The following is a 19205-nucleotide window of genomic DNA, read 5'->3' on the forward strand; positions in this document are numbered from 1 at the left end:
AGCGTGCATACTGTTACATGGAAACAAAACTCCTTGCTGCCATTTCTAGAATCAGTTTTCACTTGGACATCATGTTACTGAAAACTAAGCGGCTTTTACATTATCTCCATGGATGCACTTCGCAGACTTGCCTCCCCCCACCGCACACACGCTGCCTTGGTCTCTCTCAGCTGGAGGTGAGCCCAAGTTGGAGCAGTGTGAATATCAGACGTCAGTTCTGTGATACACTGCAGTACACTACAAAATGGTTTCTACTGAAAAAAACACCCAGGCATTCTAAATGTTATTAATCTGTCATTTGTGCTAACGCTAGTGCCAAAATTTAAAATTATCTTTTACTTGCTTGTGTTGTGTATAGGGATTCTAGTGTGCAGCATAAACACTGTAACCCCCAATATTCTTTTGCTTTGGTTTCAGTGGATGTATTTGTGGTTACCACTTTGAAGTTTCTTACCACTTTGAAGTTTCTTACCACTTTGAAGTTTCTTAGTAAAGAGACCTCTGGTATCTTTGTTATTCAGATTACTTTTGTTCCAGAGCTCTACCTCCCAGTATTCAAAACAATCTGCTCTGTTAATGGGGTAGTTTGCTACAGCTGATGGCTGCTGGGAAGCCTTGAGCTAAGAAGCACCTAACTTCTTGGGAAAAATGTTCTGTAAGGTGGCAAGAATAGTGAAAGAGATTTCCAGTTCCTACCAACTTGCAGCCACAAAGTAAAATTATTTTGTGTTTGTGTTTCATAAATAATTATAAACCCAAATCAACCTGTTGGAAGTATGCTGTATCCTTAGAAGACATTTCTGGGGAGACTTTATCCTATTACTGTTCCAAACAGTGTGTGTACAGCTATGAAAAGACTTAAGGAATTGATCTGGTGTGGTATGAAATTCTTCATGCATACTTGACAAGATTGCAACATTAGTTTTTTCAGCAGATACTACTACAATCCTTGCTTCACATATAAAGCTCAAGTTAATGTATGCATGTTCTTATTTTTGCACTCCTTTGCATGTACATTGTTTTATATTCTGTCAGAGATGGGATACTAGAGGAGATGGATCTCTGTACGGCCATTCTTACATAATGTTTATAAGGGATTCTGATTTTCAGTGCATTGTGGTGTATTGTTAATATTGACTTCATATCATTGCGTTATGAAATAGTTTTCTGGACTAGAGATAATTCTGTTTGGATGTGAAGTGGGGAGCAGTGGGCTGACATAGGCTTTCAAAAAAATCTACTTTGTAGCCTAGAACAGTACCTTCAGCTCTTGGAGTGGCAATCCTGATGAGTGGTGACCCTTCCTTTAATGCACCATGCTTTAACAGGAGGGAATTTTGAGCTGAGCAGTTTCTGTCCTAGTCCCATTTTGATTGAACCAGCAGAACTGTCTGAATAAATGAAAAAAAAAAAAAGTTCATAGTTTTACCTGTAAGCAAGAGCACTAACTGTGTTCTGTCTCTCTCTTGTTTTCTTGGTTCAGAGATCACAAAGGACATCTCCATGAAGAACTTGAACATGAAGACTGTGTATGTTTGTGTTATACCCACCACAGCTGAATGTTGAGAATTCCATTTTTATGAATAAAACCATGTAGACTTTTTTCCACAAAAAGTGAAGTCAAATTAAATTAGTATGCTTTTAGATTAACATCCAAGTTGTGTATGGTACTTTTAACATCTCAAATTGCACACAGGATGTTTTCTACCAGTGCATGTCTAATATGCTGCTCTTTGGTTTCGAATACAATGTATTTTCATTATGTTATCTTATGATACTGTAAAAGCTGTTCAGAAAAATTTCAGAACTCCTTAACCTTAGATATCTATGCAGTAATTTGCCTGAAAGAAATGGGACTAGTACCTCAGTGATGCTGTTCTCTGCCTGCCCTTTATGCAGAGGGCATCTTTGATTTTTCTAAACCATGGGTTACCTACAAGGCTCTATGATATATATATACCATGTTACAATAGCTTTGAAACTTATTTAAGGGTTACCTGGATTTGTTCATTCATACTAGCTGGATTTTCATGAAGTATGTGGCTGTTGAGTTAAAATGCTCCCTAATTTCAACACTTGGAACAATAAATTTGCTTCATCTCCAAACTCTTGTTTCCCTGAGTTCAGAGTACTTTGCTTCCTTACATTTTCTAAAGAAGATAACACTTAGCACACTGTATAGATCAGGAAAACCTAGAGAAACTTAAAACCTGAAAACGTCCACAATGAATGCCAGTGAGTGTTTGGATTGTGATACTGACAGGTTTTGGGGATTTTGTTTGGTTAGGGTTTTTGGGGAGGGTTGTTGGCTTTGATTTCAGATTTAAAAGCAGTTTTAGATTGAAATTAGTGTTGGGTTTTTAGTTTTCATAATAATTGATGTAACTTGCCAAATGTTTTAATGGTAACTTTTGTATCTGTAGGTAAGTGAAATAACAGGCAACCTTTTTTCAGTTTGAGGATGTTTTTTGACTAGTTATCTTAAACTAGAAACTTAAGCACACTTAAGTTTCACTGTATTTCAGTAGTGTTGTTAATCAGCCTTGAGACTTGCTATTGTACAGCATACTGAACTTCAGAAGGTATACGTGCATGCAGCTGCCTTCACTGCTGTGCCTTTATTATTAGCTTCCTGAGAACAAGATTACATACACTGTGAACAAGAGTATTAATGGAGAATAATATTTTGTAAGAATAACAAAGTCTTGCTTAGCATGTTTTTCCATTGCTCTGTTTTTCATCTTTACACTATGAATATAAACCAAAGCTTTTCTGTGATAACACTGTGTTAGTGGGAATAACTATAACTATAACTGTGTTTCTGTGTAACTACTGTGCTCTAGTGGACCATACCAAAATTGTAAATACTCATTTGAAGTAAATCAAGTCTCTGGCATTCAGCTTACATAAAATTATTTTTATCAGTATTAAAAATGTCAGTGTCTGAACCTACTGAAACACTGGCTTGTTCAGTTTAATGAATATTGGACATTACCCTCTACCATTCCCTGTAAGTCAGCTTGCTTATCTTTTTATTGATGTAGTGACATGGAAATCAAATTTGTATTGGTTTTGGGTTGGTTGGGGTTTTTTTTTCACATTAAAAATGTCCAGGTTATGTCTTCTGCAAAGGTAAGACTGCTATTCCTAAGCTGAATAACTTTGCTTTATTATGGAGAATAAGTGATGATGGCAAATGACTGCAATCTAACCTCATTCTTAATGAGACAATCTAAAGGGACAACATTACTTGCTTTTTTAAAGAATTACTTGGGATTTAGCATTTTTTGTATGTGTATTTTTTTTATTTCTAAGGATGTTGGCTGGCCAAGTTCTTCTGTGTAAGAACTGGATTATATTATTTTTATATATTTTTTATATATACACACACACACACATATATGTTTTCCAGTGAATTAAAAGCCCAGCCAAGACTTATGAATTCACTCTGAGTTACAAACAGAAAAAGATAATCTTAAACAGATTTTTTTTCTTTCTCAAATATATTTATAGCTCCTTAATGTAAAAAATAATCTGCCCTTAAGAGAAGAAATACTTCTTGTGACCTTAGTCCAATAATCTCATACCTCACATGAGGTATAATTGAATTGGGTTTCCTGGATTTTCTTTAAGTAAATGACTGCTTTATGCTGAGAATGAAAACTGGCCTTTCCCTTGACTTTATACATGAGCTTTCTCTGTGAAGATGTTCTGCAGAATAGCACTGCCTGTCACGCACTGTTAAAATAGATGCAGGCATGCTGATAAAACTTACAGTCAGAGATAAAGGATTTAAATTACTCACAGGAAAGGGGTGAAGGAAAAATATTGCTAATAATTCTGTGTGTCCCTTAGTTCTTCGAGACCTATGCAAAGGCAATAGGCTTTAAGACAAAGTTAGCGAAGACAGCACTTTATTTTTGTAGACCTGAAATGAGTCTGGTTAGTTTGTGCGTGAGGCTGCATGAAGGTTGCTGTATTAGCATAACTACCCATTACCTATTTCTCAGAGAGTGTTTATGGAATAATAGAGTTTATACTGTACTCTGAAGAGCAACCTAAAAACCAAAGGGAGGCAAGCCATTATTTCAAGAAAAGGAGATGATGATAGACTACAAACTAGATGTGAAGCACTTGTTTGTTTGTTTGTTTTTTAATGCTGTTTCACCACAACTTCATGTGCAAACAGGAGGCTGGAAGAATGCTTTCCTGTGGGTTTCTAGTCATACCACAAAAAATGAGACAAAATATGGCCAAAAAGATAATGGAATGTTGAACTGCTTTTGCTGAGTCTCCACAGTGTAGGTACAGAGTGCACCTGTAATGTAACACTTGTATTCAGACACAGCCTTAATGGAGGGATGCTGCCTACCTGGCGCTTGATATTTGCATAGGTATGGATGTCTCCTAGATTTGTCTGAATGATAATTAGCTGCATTTCTTTCATTTGAGTAAAATACAGCTATATATTCATATTGCTTGAGCTGGAAGTAAATGGTACCCCTTTTGGAACAGCATGAGAAAGTACTTCCACTCGCTCTCAGTATGCAAACAGGGAATGCTGAAAGTCTCGTTCCGAGTGGCAGTGTAGCACAAAGGATTACCTTTCAAAGAAAGGAGTATGTTCAGCTAGCCCTAAATCTGTCTTTAGAGAAGTTGACCCAAGAAATCCTTCAGTAAGATCTGTTTTTCTTTTCCAAATGAGACTTGAGCTTAAAAATTAGAGGACAAGCTTTTCAAGTAGCTGTACTCTGTAGGGCATGCAGTGTAAACAATGGAGTTAAAGCTGTTGTCTCTTCATGTAGTTGATTGTGCTTTTTTTGAGGTACCAATTCTTTAAAGTGAAATGGGTGTTGTATGGGCACAAAGTTACACTACCTGTTTCTTTCCAGGTTTATGGACTTAATTTCCAGGATCAGAAATTGTGTGTGGTGCCCGTTGGTGCTTCCCTTGCTCTGCTTCACCTCAGTCTCCTTTCCTCACTGCACAAACTTTTAATTCTTCCTTTTTCCTTCTTCCTTTTCCTTTCTCTGTGTTGGTTTTTTTTTTTGTTTGGTTGGTTTTTGGTTGGTTGGTTCATTTGGGTTGTTTTTTTTACCTCGTTGCTTGTAGTTTCTCAGCTGTGGCTTTCTGTCCACATCCACATACTCCTCATGGCTTGTGATGACTGGAACAGAAATCAAAGTGTGCCCTTGCACTCTTCAGTCTGATCATATCACAAGGATGGAAATGCCCATAAATGCTATTTCTGTCTTTGGTAGGATCAGTAAAAGCTGGCAGAAGGGAAAATTCAATATGCTTAGAACAGGTAATGGAAGAATGAGACCAGAGTTTATCAGAGGACGCTGCTGAAAATGCTGCTGGGTCAGTTAACTTTACATCAACCTTTTACATAAGGAGTATGTAATTAAAAAAATAAATTTGTTGCAGAATTATAGTTTAATTTTACTTTCAGCTGCCACTTTATTAGTTGGCTATGATCTGTTATCTCCAAAACATACTGACAGTGAATGTTAGGAACAAGTTGTGACCCATTTGGGTGAACTTGTGGTTTTTCTGCCTTCCTTCTCCACATCCATTTTTAGTGTTCTTTTTTCATTATTCTGGATAATATCTAATCATTGCTTGAGAGAATTTGTCTTATGGGATCTTGAAGTGGGGAATGTTTCCTACTAATTTTTTTATTGAGTTTTTTAATGCATGTCTATAACCTCATCTAGGTTGGGGTAATAATAGTATCTTGGCTTGATGTGATACTCTTCAGGATTTATATACTTCAATTAGCTTCCCTCTTAAATAGCTTGTTACACAAATTAGGTCCCAGACCACTATTGCCTCTCTCTGCATAGAGAAAAACACTACCTAGGCACTCACAGAACTGCATTCCTCCATTTATTGTACTCTGTAGGAGTTCGTATCCTTGAATTCTGATGCAGTCTGCTGACCTTCTGCTGTTGCCTTTCACCTGATAGCAATACAGCACTCAAACTCATTGAAATGTGTGCAGCATCCAGTGATCTGCAAGAGCTGGACTCTGCTGAACCAGCTTTTTGCTGTCGGGGAGCTGTAGGCACTGGTACAAAATAGATCTGTTGTTAGAGCTCTATCCAGAAATCATGGTGCTGTGGCTTAAAAAAACAAAAATGGAGACCTCTCCCCCCCACCCCCTGTCCTATTTCCCCTCCTTGTTTCAAACAACAGCCCCTTGAATCTATGGAGGCTGGTTTGGGCTCAAAGTGATTTGCTATCTGTCCCATTTCTACCAGAGAGGAATTCAGTAGCTGATCTGAATTGGCACCCTTGACAGCATATTTAGCAAAAGGGCCTGGCATTGACCAAGACTGGTGACGGGATGACATCCTTGTCAGGCTTAGCCAAGATACACTAGCAAAGCTGTGCGGACAGTACAGCAACTGGGCTGTTTGCTCCCTGTCAGTCCAGTTTCCATCTTTCCTCAGAATAAATCAATGTAATGGTGGGTCAGGCTAGCTATATACCATAGGAATTGTATTTCCTTTTTCAGTTGAATGTACAACAGTCAAAAACTTGCATTTCTGTTTTGCTTTCATGCAGTAAAAAAGTAGTGACTATTGGTATCCTTCTGCAAGTAACTTCCTTTCAGAGAGGTTTTAAGGAGAGAAAAATAAATCGGTTTCTTCTCATCCTGTTGTAAGTTGAATAGCAGGTGATCAGCTGTATGGCCCTCTTGCAACTCAGAATCTCTCCATTTTTCTGTCAGCAAAGGTAGAGTCTAGGAATATTACTGGTTAAGCACAAAGCAATTATTCAGTATGTCAAGTCATTTTTTTCTCTTTATCTGACTTCTTATGGAATAGACTCGACACTGATTAAACAGATTGGAAAAAATAGCATATGCAACTGCATAACAAAAGGTGAACTACAAAATAGTCTCAAATAGTTTCCTTTAACATTTTTCTTTCAAAGATGGAATGAAAGAGTGAGCAGCACAGTGTCATCCACGCACAGAAGCAGCTTTACAGTATGAACGCTATTTGCTGAGTTAATTTTACTCTTGCTGTGCTGTGAGTGGTGGTTAACTGGGGTTGGGGAGAGGCTGTGTCTTCAATTATCTAATATTTTCCCCAGTTAAAATGTTTATGTAACAAATATAATTATAGCTTTTATGTAATTGGGGGGATCCTATTTCAGTATGTCTGGGTATCTCAGTTAATTTCCAGTCATCTGTCTGTACAAAGTTCTAATTAGGGGTCACAAAGCTCCTCACAAGACTTCTAAAGTTCCTTGTAGATGAAATTAGAATAAAATTGCCCCTGAAGATATTGAAATTTTTTTAAGAGACTTTCTTGGGCCAGAGATAAGGGAGTTCTGTATACATTATCCTAATTCTGCAATTTGTTCCAGTTCTCTTTAGTGTTCAAAATAGTGCAGTTGAAATCTCCCAAATAAGCAAAATGCACCCTGGCACTTAATGTTTGCTGTATTTGATCAAGTATGACAGCTGGACAGCTGCACGTAAGGTACTTCCATGGAATACCACTTGTAGTATACCTGAAGGACAAATTTACTTTTCAAGTCAGCAATTTTGCAAAGGTGAAGACTATAAAAATTTAGAGATAGGGCATGCGTTCTGTGATTAATAGTGCTGGCAAACCCCAAAATCATGGAATCTTTGGGACTTAAGCTGCTTATGGATATCGTAGGCCAGGCATTGCAAGGAGGAGGAGGGGAAAATAGAAGAAGCATGGCAAATTTAATTTAGGAGATCTTATACTGCAGATCTTACTTATGGACATGATATAATCTAAACAAGGATGAAGGATCCTGAATATTCCTGAAGGTAAGTGAATGTTTGTAAGATGAAAAAGAAAAGTTAGCTACTGGGTCAGCTGAACAAGCCAAAAAATAGGGTTATGCTCTTAGAAACCAAGAACCTTCCAGTAGAGGGAGTTGCAATGGATTAGTAATTAAACAAGAACTAATAATTTCATACTCTTGCCAAACAACACAAATACCAAAAAAAGCAAGCACTGGGCTGTATAAACAAGTCTATTTGTAAGATGATGAAGTAATGTTTCCACTCAAGTACTGATAAGGCTCCTACTGCAGCACTGTGTCCAGTTTCGGGAACCATGCTATGAGGAAGATGTTGACCATTTGGAGGGAAGCCAATGAGGAGAAACAGGAATAAGATCTGGGAAACATGACCTGTGGGGAAAGACTGGAAGAATTGGCATGTTTAGTCTACAACAGAGAAGTCTGAGGGTGAGATGTGATAAGTCTTCCAATAAATAAATAGTAATTGCAAAGAGAATAGTAATGAACTAGTTTTCAAGAGGCTTGCAGTTAAATTGGATTGAAATTTAGGCCACATATCAGGAAAAGCCGCCTGTTTATAAGAATAATCTGTCCCTAGAATGGGTGGCCTAGGAAGGTGACAGGATTTTCATCAAGGGTGGGTTTAAGAAGGTGTTATGACAGGATCTCTAGGGAATAGCTTGGATACAGATTGCTCTTCCTGGAGCTGTGTAGGCTGGAAAACCTCTCAAAGCCTTTTGTGACCCATTTTTTAAATTTATTTTCTCACCTAAGGAAAAGATGAGTGCTCAAAAATTTCTTGATAAATTTCAGCCTGTCATTTGCTAATCTATGAAAATTACTGTGGAAAGAAGAAAATAAACTGTTTATTAGTTCTAAGGTATATTTTCTATTCAGATGTCTATAATAATGTGTCCATCATTCTGATGTCTGAACACCTCAATGGCACCTTGAATGCTTTTACTGCACTCTATTTGATTTTATATTTAACTGTATTCTAATGTCATCTGAAAGACACATGCCAGCACAAATGCTGCTTAGGTGGGTCAGACCGGCATTTGAATATACATAGTAGGTTATTGTGTATGTGGTTTATCAGCTATTGTATGTACAAGCCAGATTCACTAGCAGATTTTGCTGGCAGTATTCGGGTACCTTCAAGAATCTGTCATTCACCTGATGTTAAACAACTAGCATCTAACTTAAAAGATCAGCTCTGATGGAGGAATGACAGTGACTGTATTAAAGGCACAGAAAGGGGATTAAAAAAAACCAACACAGGTTATATTTATCTGTGTGTGTGATGGCTACTTGTCCCAAAGGGCAGTGGAGAGGACAAACTCAAACTGGAACATCTAGCTTATACCACAGATCACTGGATGATACTATTAGTCTTGTGGACTTGGGCGGAGCTTACTCCTGATCTTAATTCTCCAAATGAATTAGCACGGAAAAGTGTCTTGAGTTCCCCTTTACCTTTTTTTTTTAATGGTCTTTTTTTTTTTTTTATGGTCTTTTTCAACTGCTTTGCTCTTCTCTCAGTGGTGCAAACTTCAGTTTGAGTTCAAAAGTAACAAAGCAGATTAACTGGTGAACAGCCACAGGAGTTTCTATTTTACCCACCCTAAAATTAAATTAAGGAAAAATTGAGTATCTCTTTGAAGAAAAAAGTCAAAAAGCAGCCATGTAATGTCTCTTCCACAGTGATTATGTGAAGAGGTAATCACTGATGATGACATGTTATCAGAACATCTATATTTGTGATGTTTCAAGTGTATTGATGATCAACATCGCAGGATTAGTATTCTTTTCTAATCTATGTCCGGTGCTAGACTTTCTGCATTTTGTAATATGGAGTTCTGAATCTCAGTTTTACAGAAGGCCTTCAATCTCTTCCACTCTGTGGCTGAGTACAGCCACTGCCCCATGAACCTGTGCTTTCACTTTTATCGCTTCTGTACATTAGCCAAAACCACTGGCTATTTCAGGCTATACATAATCCAAATAGATGTCTTCCTTCCCCTGAGGAAAATAGCAAAGAACCAGTAACGTTCATCATTTAAAACATGGAAAAATCTACAAAAAAGTACTACAAATGTAGACTTAATGGTCTGTGTCCAAATGACATTTTTCTGATGGTATCATCAAATACAAAATGCAAACAAAAAAAGCCTATCATGAAGAACGACGGCAATCTTATCAAAACTGAGTTTGACAAAATTGTCACATATTTAGCACTAAGGATCCCAAAGCATTGTTTCCCTTTTCCATATTTCTGTGATGGTACGTCGCACAGTGCAACACTGTTCTTTGACTGTGATCTTGTTTTGGCAACCGGCTGTCCAGTGGTTTTGCACTCCTGCCCTTCTAGTCTCTTATGTATGGACTCAAGGGATTATTAGACCCAAAACTATGTTTCTTAAGCAGGATTTGTCTCTGTGCTGAACCTGAAAGGCACGAACATGGTGACTGCCACCAGGGGGTCCAGTCTTAACATCTTCCCCCCCTCCTCCCCATCACTGACACACTTTGAACTTCTTAAGAATGGCAGTCATGTTACTTTGCTGTTTTCCAGAAAGGCATTTTGCAGCTGACAGTTCAATAATGTCTATTTATATTTTTAAACATTAAGGGTCTCTTTGAAGACTTGGCTCTTGGTCTGTCCTGAGTTAATTCCTACTTTCAGATTTCTTCTGATGTACATGAGTTGCTAAATGAAACTGTGACTTTAGTCATTAATTACATCATGTATATATGACATGAACAGTGAAGTCATTGAGGGGAAAAAACCCCCAAAACCATTATTTCTTTTAAGGCAAAGAAATATGCTGATTATTTTGTAGGTTTGTGTTTTTAGAAGCTAATACATTAACTTGAAGCCTGTGAGTCTTGTCCTGCTTTCTACTTAGCTCAGTAGCAAAGTATCGGCTCTGTCTGCAGTATTCCTCCCAAAGGTGCCATTCAGAGCCTGAATCCAAATTAATCTTTGTTACATGATGTCAAAACAAAAATAGAGAAACTGACCCAGGAGTCACTAGCAGCAGGTTAATTCTTAAATAGTTTCCATTATAATAGGAGGGGGGAAGACAAAAGGAATGAAGTTGGAACAAAATGAAAGGTTTTCATGCAATTGTATATAATGAAGCGAAAAAGACGACAAGGGAACAGAAACACAGAGTATGCGTAGTCTTTATTGCAAGATTGTCTTCCTTAAGCAGATGGTTTTAAGGTGTTGAGTTGCAAGAGGCCAAAGTAATTTAGATGGGGCAATAATATCAAAACAGTTTTTATACACCTTTGTAATAATATGCCTAAAATATTTCCAATTTAAAACTATTTTTTACATGGAATAAGAATCACTTTGAAAAAATATATCATTCCCTTCAAAACAGTTATTAAAATATTTTATAATTGTAGCTAGCAGTTCGTGTTACGGGTCTCAGCATTTTCCTGTGTTACACTGGATGTTATCAGTAGAATAAAGTTACAGTAGGGCTTCTTTTTTGGGGGGTCGTGGAGGTTGGTAATATGATAATCTTAATCTTATGGTCATTTTAACAAAAGAAAGCAAATTAATTCCATTTGGGGCTCGAAACAAAATGCAGGGCTGTAAGGTTAACAGAATTTTCTACCTGCTCATGTCTCTTATTACAATACGCCAGGACTGGTTCAGAAATTTTTCCAGCCTTGTTGAATATATCCCCTAACCTGGAAAGACTTTCTTAGAGCAGTACCTTATCTCTGTTCACATAAACATGTTAGTGTCACTTATGAAATGCACGTTTAGCACATATGTCAGCAACGAAAGGCTATCTATGACACTGGTGGTTTCAGAAAGGAATTGCTCCCCAGTGCCAGAATTTAGGGTGCATTTAGTGTGAAAATGGTGGTACCAGTTAGTGTCAGTAATAGTTGAAGTAGTAATCTGAGCACAATTTTATTGCATTAAGTATAGTTGTTCTTATTTAATTTTGATTTCAGCATCATAAAACTTGCAACCAAGACTCAGACTTCCCCGCTGACCATTAAAGGTATGATCCGTAACGATGAAACTAGAGGGAGACTGAATGTAAGAGATCATTTCAAACTAGAATGCAACCATTTTCTGCTTCTAAAATAAAGATCCTAGCTCCCGTCTTTCAAAAACAAAGCTATACCAATGTTCTCTGAAGACCACCTTGTTTTAACAACCATTGCATTTAAGTCAAGGGATGTTACATAGAAGAGCTTCTTGCAGGATGCACTGTCGGAGCACTGGTGAGTGATCACAACACCTCAGTATCATGCTGAGGAAGAAGAGGCAGTTTCTGAAGCAGACAAATCTTCATCTGTTAGTGGTTTTTCAAAGATTTAAAAGCGGCACTTTGGGGTTTTTTGAGCTTAGTAGAAAGCCCATGTGCATCTGGCAGAACTGCTGTCCGCTTTCAGTAAGATGCTCCACTTAATCAGCAGACTGTTGAATTTTGTGTTAAATCCAGCTTTCAGATAGGCTTAATGTCATGATTAAATGGCTAATACTAAAACCATAGAAAAGCTGCAATGTGTTATATTAATTCAGAGGTGGCAAAAATAGAGAACATGAAACAAAGGGATGTATTTATAGCTGTTGGTCAGACATACATAACTTGACCAGGAGTTTGTACTTTGGAAATCAGGAGTTCCATAACAATGCAATACAGTGCAATAATGAGTACAAACAAAAAGGGTGTACAGGTGGAGATATAGATTTAATCAAGGAAAGTGAATATTTACACCAAAATAAAAATATTTTTGAGTTCAATTAGTGAAGCTCTTAGGGATTTAAGATCAATAGCAAGTTAGTAAGGATTTGAGATGAGATCTGTGGCTGTTGGTATGTGTGCACTTCTTTGAGTGTCATTTATGTTTTTCTGTTGGATAGTCTATTTTTCCTAATATAACAATGATATTAAAAATCACTTCCCACAGCTCATCTATATTGACAGTTTTGAGAGACAACAGTGTAATATCCTTCATCCTCCCATTCTTTGGATAAAGCTTGTTAGTAAAGAAAGCCTAGACCTGATATGCTTCTAACAGCTGAGGCTGAAACTTAGTCCAGGAGTTCTCAGCAGAGCAGAGTTGGATTAATGAAGTAAGTTTTTATGTCCTGAGTACAATATATAAATTGCTGACCTTGAAACTTCTTAGAAATATCAAACTAAAGATGATTTTTTTCAGTTCCTTGAACTATTTTCTCTATTTCACAAATGGATAAACAGAATCAACTCTTACCATTGTCGTCTTTGTAGGGATGGTGAATTGGTACAGCGTGGTACATAAGATCGTGAACTGCTATGTTCTCCGCTGCTACGCAAGAACAGGAAATAAAGCACAGAATAAAACATAATCTATTTTTGTGTTGCTTATGTATTGCTGGAGGTATGGGAATTTGTTCTGCCCTCAGTATTTCTCTTCATTTTCATGTAATTTGCTTTCCCCTGTGGCTAATAAGAGGATCAAGGCCTAACATTAAAATGAGATGTAACAAATGGAAAAGCAAGAGTGAGCTGAAGGATGAAAGTGTCATCATGGGCTTATCTGGGGCTCTCAAGCCTGTATGCAAACCCTGAAACTGAAAGGGGTGGAAGGGCTGGGTTTTTCTTTCCCCTTCTTCACCTCTTACTGTCTCCTCCCTCCAATTTGCTCAACTGTAAAATGCTGCAATGTTTCACAATCACTTTGACAAAAATTGCTACATGGAAACATTTGCGTAGTCTTTGTTCATTCCTATGCAAAACATGATTTATTGAAGGTTGTAGCTTGACGAGGTAGCATCTGAATATATGAGCACCACTTTTCCACAAGAAAGGAGGGTTTACTCGTCTTTACCCACTTAAAAGTTGAATCATTTCCTATAAATACACTGAACATAATGAGGATTTAGGCATGAAACAGTCTGTACTAGCATTTTAAGAACCAATTTTGTATTTTTTTTGTACACTTGAAATACATGCCAGGCTAATCTTAGAATGCCTTTTCAAGCTTAGCAAGGTCAAATAAGTGCTTTGTGCAATCACACACATAAGTTGTATTTAACTTTTCATTAACTTTTCAGTGTGCTAAAAAATATGCATAATTCATTTCCCTGCTGTTTTTATGTAACCATATGATAAATGAATAGGAGAGGGGGAAAAAAGATGAGATATTGGTGAAGCTTTGTCATGTATGCCTACCACTGAGAAACCACTACGACTGCCAACTCAAAGGGCGTGCCACTGTATAGCTTCATTTTTATTCATATCTCAGTAAGTTATATAATTAAAAGAATATTAATCTGTACTAAGTATGTCTACTCGAACACCCCCTTATAATTGTAGAACTTTGCAATAATTACTGCTTTAGTATAGACTTTCTGATTAATATATGCCATCACAGTTCACTAAAAGTAAGAAATGTGTATACATAGTCTATGAGAAGTTTTAAGGAATGGACGAAAATTTGCTGGTATCTTTTTGCTGTGCTATGAAAGGCAGTTGCTTTTCCTTTATGGGTTTACTCTTGTATAATAAAAAATTTTTTTTTTTTCAAATATTGTATCTTCATACCTAGGTTTGCTTTCTTTGGTCTTACATAACTGAACACACGCTTAAGACTGTCCTCTGTGCTTATATGCAGATTACAAGATGATCGTAACGTCTGGGCAGATACTACTTTGCACTGTATTCAGTGCCTCATCTAAACCTTTTAACGTTTGCCTTAGTGCAGAAATTCCTGGATTTTCCTTACTGAAGCTCTCATAACATTGAATCAAATGTGTATTTTCAATTTTGCCAACTATGGTAGACTAAATGCAGAAACAGCTAATAAACATTTGTTTAACCAAGAAATAAACTAGAGACAGTAGAAAACTTAGAGGGAACAGTAATAACTTAATTTACAAGACCTAGCCCTGCCTGCCTCCTTCCACTGTTAATAGAACAGTCCGTCTTTGGTACCTCCGTTCTGTGCAAATACCTTGTTCCTTTCTTCATCAGCAGAGAAAGTAAGGAAACAGTTTGGAGTAACCAGAGGTATTGGGGAGAAAGTCTTGATGGTCATCCCAACCTGTTCGTTCCTGGAGAAAACAAGTCATTGAACTGCAAAGAGGAGCATTTCTGAAAGACTCAGGGACTTTTTAGTCCTTACTACTTTAGTCTTTAGGCTTGCAAGTCATTCCAGAACTGTTTTAGCAAGCCATCATGGAAGGACTGGCAGACCATCACCCACGATCTTTTCCAATGTTATTCTAGCTTTTGTTTTCTGACATGCCCCAGTTCATTCCTGCTACCGAGGTCCATGCTTTCTAGGCATAATTAGGACAGCTAGCTGTGTATAGTAACCTTTTTAGTTGCTGTACTCAGGAAATGTGGTACATTAGATTTTTTTCTTCTGCTATTCAGTCAGAAAATTGTTTATTTTGGTGAGATACATAAATTGTAATGTAATATATAAAAGTAATATTTGCCTCATTAGGTACTGTTTGTAAATGAGGGTAGACTATGCATCAGCCCAGAAGCAATAGCAGTCTAGTAGCAAAATACCATTTGCATAGGCATTGCAGGGAGACCTAAACCATGCAAATTCCATCTTAAGAGAATAATAATTCTCCCAATGACTTGTTGGTGTTAGGATATCACATACATATAAGAAAAAGTTTAAACCACCTCTAAGAGGTAATTAAATTTTAAAACTTCAGGGGGTGGGTGTCTGGGTGGGATGTTTTTGTGCAACATATCTGTATTCTGTGTCAAATGCTATCCCCAAAGTAGTTTTGATCCAATTATCACCAGAAAATGCTAGAGATAAGGTAGTATTTCCAGGATCAGTAAAACTGGAGAAACTCAGGTTGCTCCAGAAAAGCATTTTAAAATAAGATTCATCCCTATGTTGATCCATGATTAATTAAAACTTGTGTAGAAAGTTAGATTGAGAGGTACTGTGGTTTGGATGCTCTTTGCCAGTAAATTGTCATTGCTGATAAAGATCAGGTTTAAAACTTTAAATGACAATTTTCATAGCGATAGAAATAAGAAGGAAGTTTCAACAAATCTGTTTGATGAGGATGGTGGAGGAGAGGCTAATTTCATTCATCTGTATGGGATATAGAGTAGTTGAGGCTGGAAGGCACTTCCAGCTTCCCTGCTCAAAGCATGTTCAACTACAGCAGGTTACCCAGGACTGTGTCCAGTTGGGTTTTGAGTATCTCCGAGGATGGAGAGTCCACAACCTCTCTGGGCAATTTCTGCCACTGTTTGACCACCCTCGCAGTAAAAAAAGGTAGGGTTTTGGTTTGGGGTTTTTATTCCATTCAGATGGAATTTCCTGGGATTCAGTTTGTCACCCATTGCCTCTTGTCCTGTCACTGGGCAGCACTGAGAAGACCCTGGCTCCATTGTCTGTATTCCCTGCCACTGGGAATTTAACCACATGAATAAAATCCCCCTGAGCCTTCTCTTCTCCAGGCTGAACAGTCCCAGCCCTCTCAGCATCTCCTCATATGACAGATGTTCTGGCCCCCTAAACCTCTCCCTGGCCCTTTACTGAACTCATTCCAGTAAGTCCATGCCTGGACTTAACAGCCCCTGTTCTGGGAGCCCACCAGCACTGGACCGTGCACTCCAGATGTGTCTCACCACTGCTGAGTGGGGGAGATGGACCACCTCCCTTGACCTGCTGGCAATGCTCTGCCTAATGCAGCCCAGGAGGCTGTTTGTCTTTTTTGCCATTAATACAGAGCCTTTTTAGATTTTTTTCCTCTCTTATCTGGGGCAGTCAGTTGACACTATAAATTTATGCTGATGCAAATAAAATCAGAATTTATTGTCCAAGAAAAAACTACAAGTAGTTTTAAACTGGGAGTAATTTTTTACCTAAAAGTTCCAGATCAATATAAATCAGTATGTTGCTGAAATGCTACAAGAAAACAAAAAGCTGAATGAAAAATAAGAAAAAAGGCTTGTACTTTTTCCATCCATAATGTATTCCATGTCCACATTTTTTCCTTCCTGCTCTTTACAGTCATCACTAGAATACATGTCCAAGATCATCAGACAAATATATGGATTTAATTATAAAACAATATAAGAGATTAATCCTATTAAAGTGCTTAATTTAGGTACGTAGTCACCTTAAATTCCTTTCCAGATAACGGAAAGATGCAAATGGTGATACTGAAGAGGTCTTAGGAGACCTGGAATGCCATCTGGATGCACTTACTTCTCTTTTCATTGTTTTAGATATGTGTGTATACATATGTATGTATGTATGTGAGTACACACACACTGGAGTCTAAGAAGAATGCTCCAAACTTCAGCATTGTGGTTCAGTACACTGAATATAAGCCTATGTAATCATGATGATATATTAAATTTACAGGTAAGAGCCTAGTAAGAGCCCCCTCTTTTAAGAATTAAAGCCTGTAGGTGAGATCACACATGAATCTTAGGGCCATACATGCTAAGAATATGAACTGTCTCGCTGCTGCCATTTCCATGTGCAGTTAACCACATAAACTACTGAGACAGCACATCGTATCAGGCATGCTGGTAATTGTGGGATTAATTTGCAAGTACTTTGCTTGGAGGTGCCTGAGTCTATCCATGTCTGACAGGAATGCTTATGTTCATCTCACCTCAGAGCTCATTTGTAGCGATTGCTAAGAGATTCAAAGTGACTATTTATAGAGTGCATTGGAGAAATAAGTACTATATTCATTAGCAGAAGTTTTGGCCAGAAGCTGAAAAAGTGAAAAAGCAGACTTCAACGTTGATAAATTGCAGAGCGGTCTAACAGCATTGTTAACTTCCTTTTGCAGTGACAGGGGTCTCCTGAGTGGATCCAAGGGCTTCCTGATTGTTTTTCCTGGCATCTATGACTTAAAGCAATCACTTGCTTAAAATGCACGTTGGCAGATTTACCTTGCCCTTGTGCTGTTTTTTATTAAGAGTTTAAGTATGAAAGGTAAGCGGGCTTCCCAACAAAATAGCATGAAAGTAATTTACAACCTTCAATCCAAAGAAGATATTTTAAAATATTATTCTCAAAGCAAATGAATTATTCTTAGCCAAACAGCAGCAAACTAAATCTGGTATTTATAAGATGACCACTGGGACCATGTCTAGATTCTGTATGCCTTGCTAAATCCACTTTATTCGCAACATGAATTTTGTGTTATTGATAAATATTTTCTTTTAGGAATTTCATGTAGTATTTTTTCCAGCAATTTCTACTGAAACCATTGATGACAACTAGTATTTAAATCAATTATTCTGTTTCCCCTTGGGAAACTGCTGTAGAAAGCAAGGACTGACTTTTAAATTTATAGGAATGTCGAGAAAATTTTGCCAATACTGAGCTTGTTTTCCAGTACTGACCTTTAGATGCCGCTTTGTTTTCACTGCTTTTTTGGATTTTACTCTTGCTTCTGAAATGACCCACATCCCATGTCCAAGGACTTAATTATCTTCCACATTCAAAATCTCTGTTACTAGCACTAAGGATTGTGCAAACTGGTGCCTATTTCACTCTATCAGTATTTTTTCTCGGAAAACAAAGTCAAACAAGCAGTTGAAAAATGAGAAGAAAAGAACCATATTTGAGGAGATTATTTGTGATTATGACTACTGTCCTCAGAATACAGCTAAAAGTTGTCTGTTTTTCTGGACTGTAAAATAACTGTGCTGCGATTTAACATTCAGTAGTTCACCGTCTTTTGTTCCTCACATCTACACTGTTTTCAGGGTTTTCAATTCAGCACTGCATCCACTTGAGCATTTTCCTTTGTGTACTTTCCTGTGAATAAATAAATTAAAATATGTAAGTGGTTCTTAAAGTGATGCCATTCTTACTAAAACTTTTAATTTTGCCAACTGATTTCTCACAGTAATCTGTGGAATGGGTGTTATATAGGATTTTGGATTTTCTTTAAAGCAGACCTGCATAATTTAAGAGGATTGTCTCAATGTGTTGCAAAAAGGTCTGAATATTGCAAAAAGCTCTTTCTCACAATTTACTCAATGCATGTAAAGGAATTTTGTGACTGCTAATAAGTTCAGGGGTAAAAAAAGTTATTCTGGCCCCACTTATATACATGTATTCAGTAGATTATGACAAAGCAAGTAAGATTATGCATCTGATAAGCTAACTTGTAGTCCTTTCAGAAAATATACAATCATGATATTACATTGGCTCCATTCACCATATTCTTCTGATTAGTTTCTGTTGTGGTGGGTTTTGTATCCTCTTTTTGTAGGCTTCTTGTTGTTTGGTAGGTTTTTTGCTTGTTTTTTGGAATAAAGGTGTTATGGACACCTCTGTTGAAGTTCTAAATGACGCAGAAAATGGCTTTTTATGTTGTTTCTGACTAAGTGTTTTTGGGTGCAAGATCATCAACTTTATGCCAGGTTTAA

The 19205-nt window shown here is 37.3% G+C and overlaps 1 protein-coding gene across 2 annotated transcripts in view; it reads left to right on the forward strand.

The window, feature by feature from the left end:
- The window catches only part of IARS1 (isoleucyl-tRNA synthetase 1), a 113415-nt gene extending 111309 nt beyond the window's left edge, over nucleotides 1-2106 (forward strand). For both annotated transcript variants that reach the window (XM_069769732.1, XM_069769733.1), the window contains one exon: nucleotides 1484-2106. In XM_069769732.1, the coding sequence (XP_069625833.1) occupies nucleotides 1484-1566 (83 nt within the window). In that variant the 3' untranslated portion in view covers nucleotides 1567-2106. The remainder of the gene's footprint in view (nucleotides 1-1483) is intronic.
- Nucleotides 2107-19205: the final 17099 nt, after the last annotated feature.

Source organism: Haliaeetus albicilla, chromosome 24 (genome assembly GCF_947461875.1).
Source record: "Haliaeetus albicilla chromosome 24, bHalAlb1.1, whole genome shotgun sequence".
In the NCBI taxonomy this organism is placed as follows: domain Eukaryota; kingdom Metazoa; phylum Chordata; class Aves; order Accipitriformes; family Accipitridae; genus Haliaeetus; species Haliaeetus albicilla.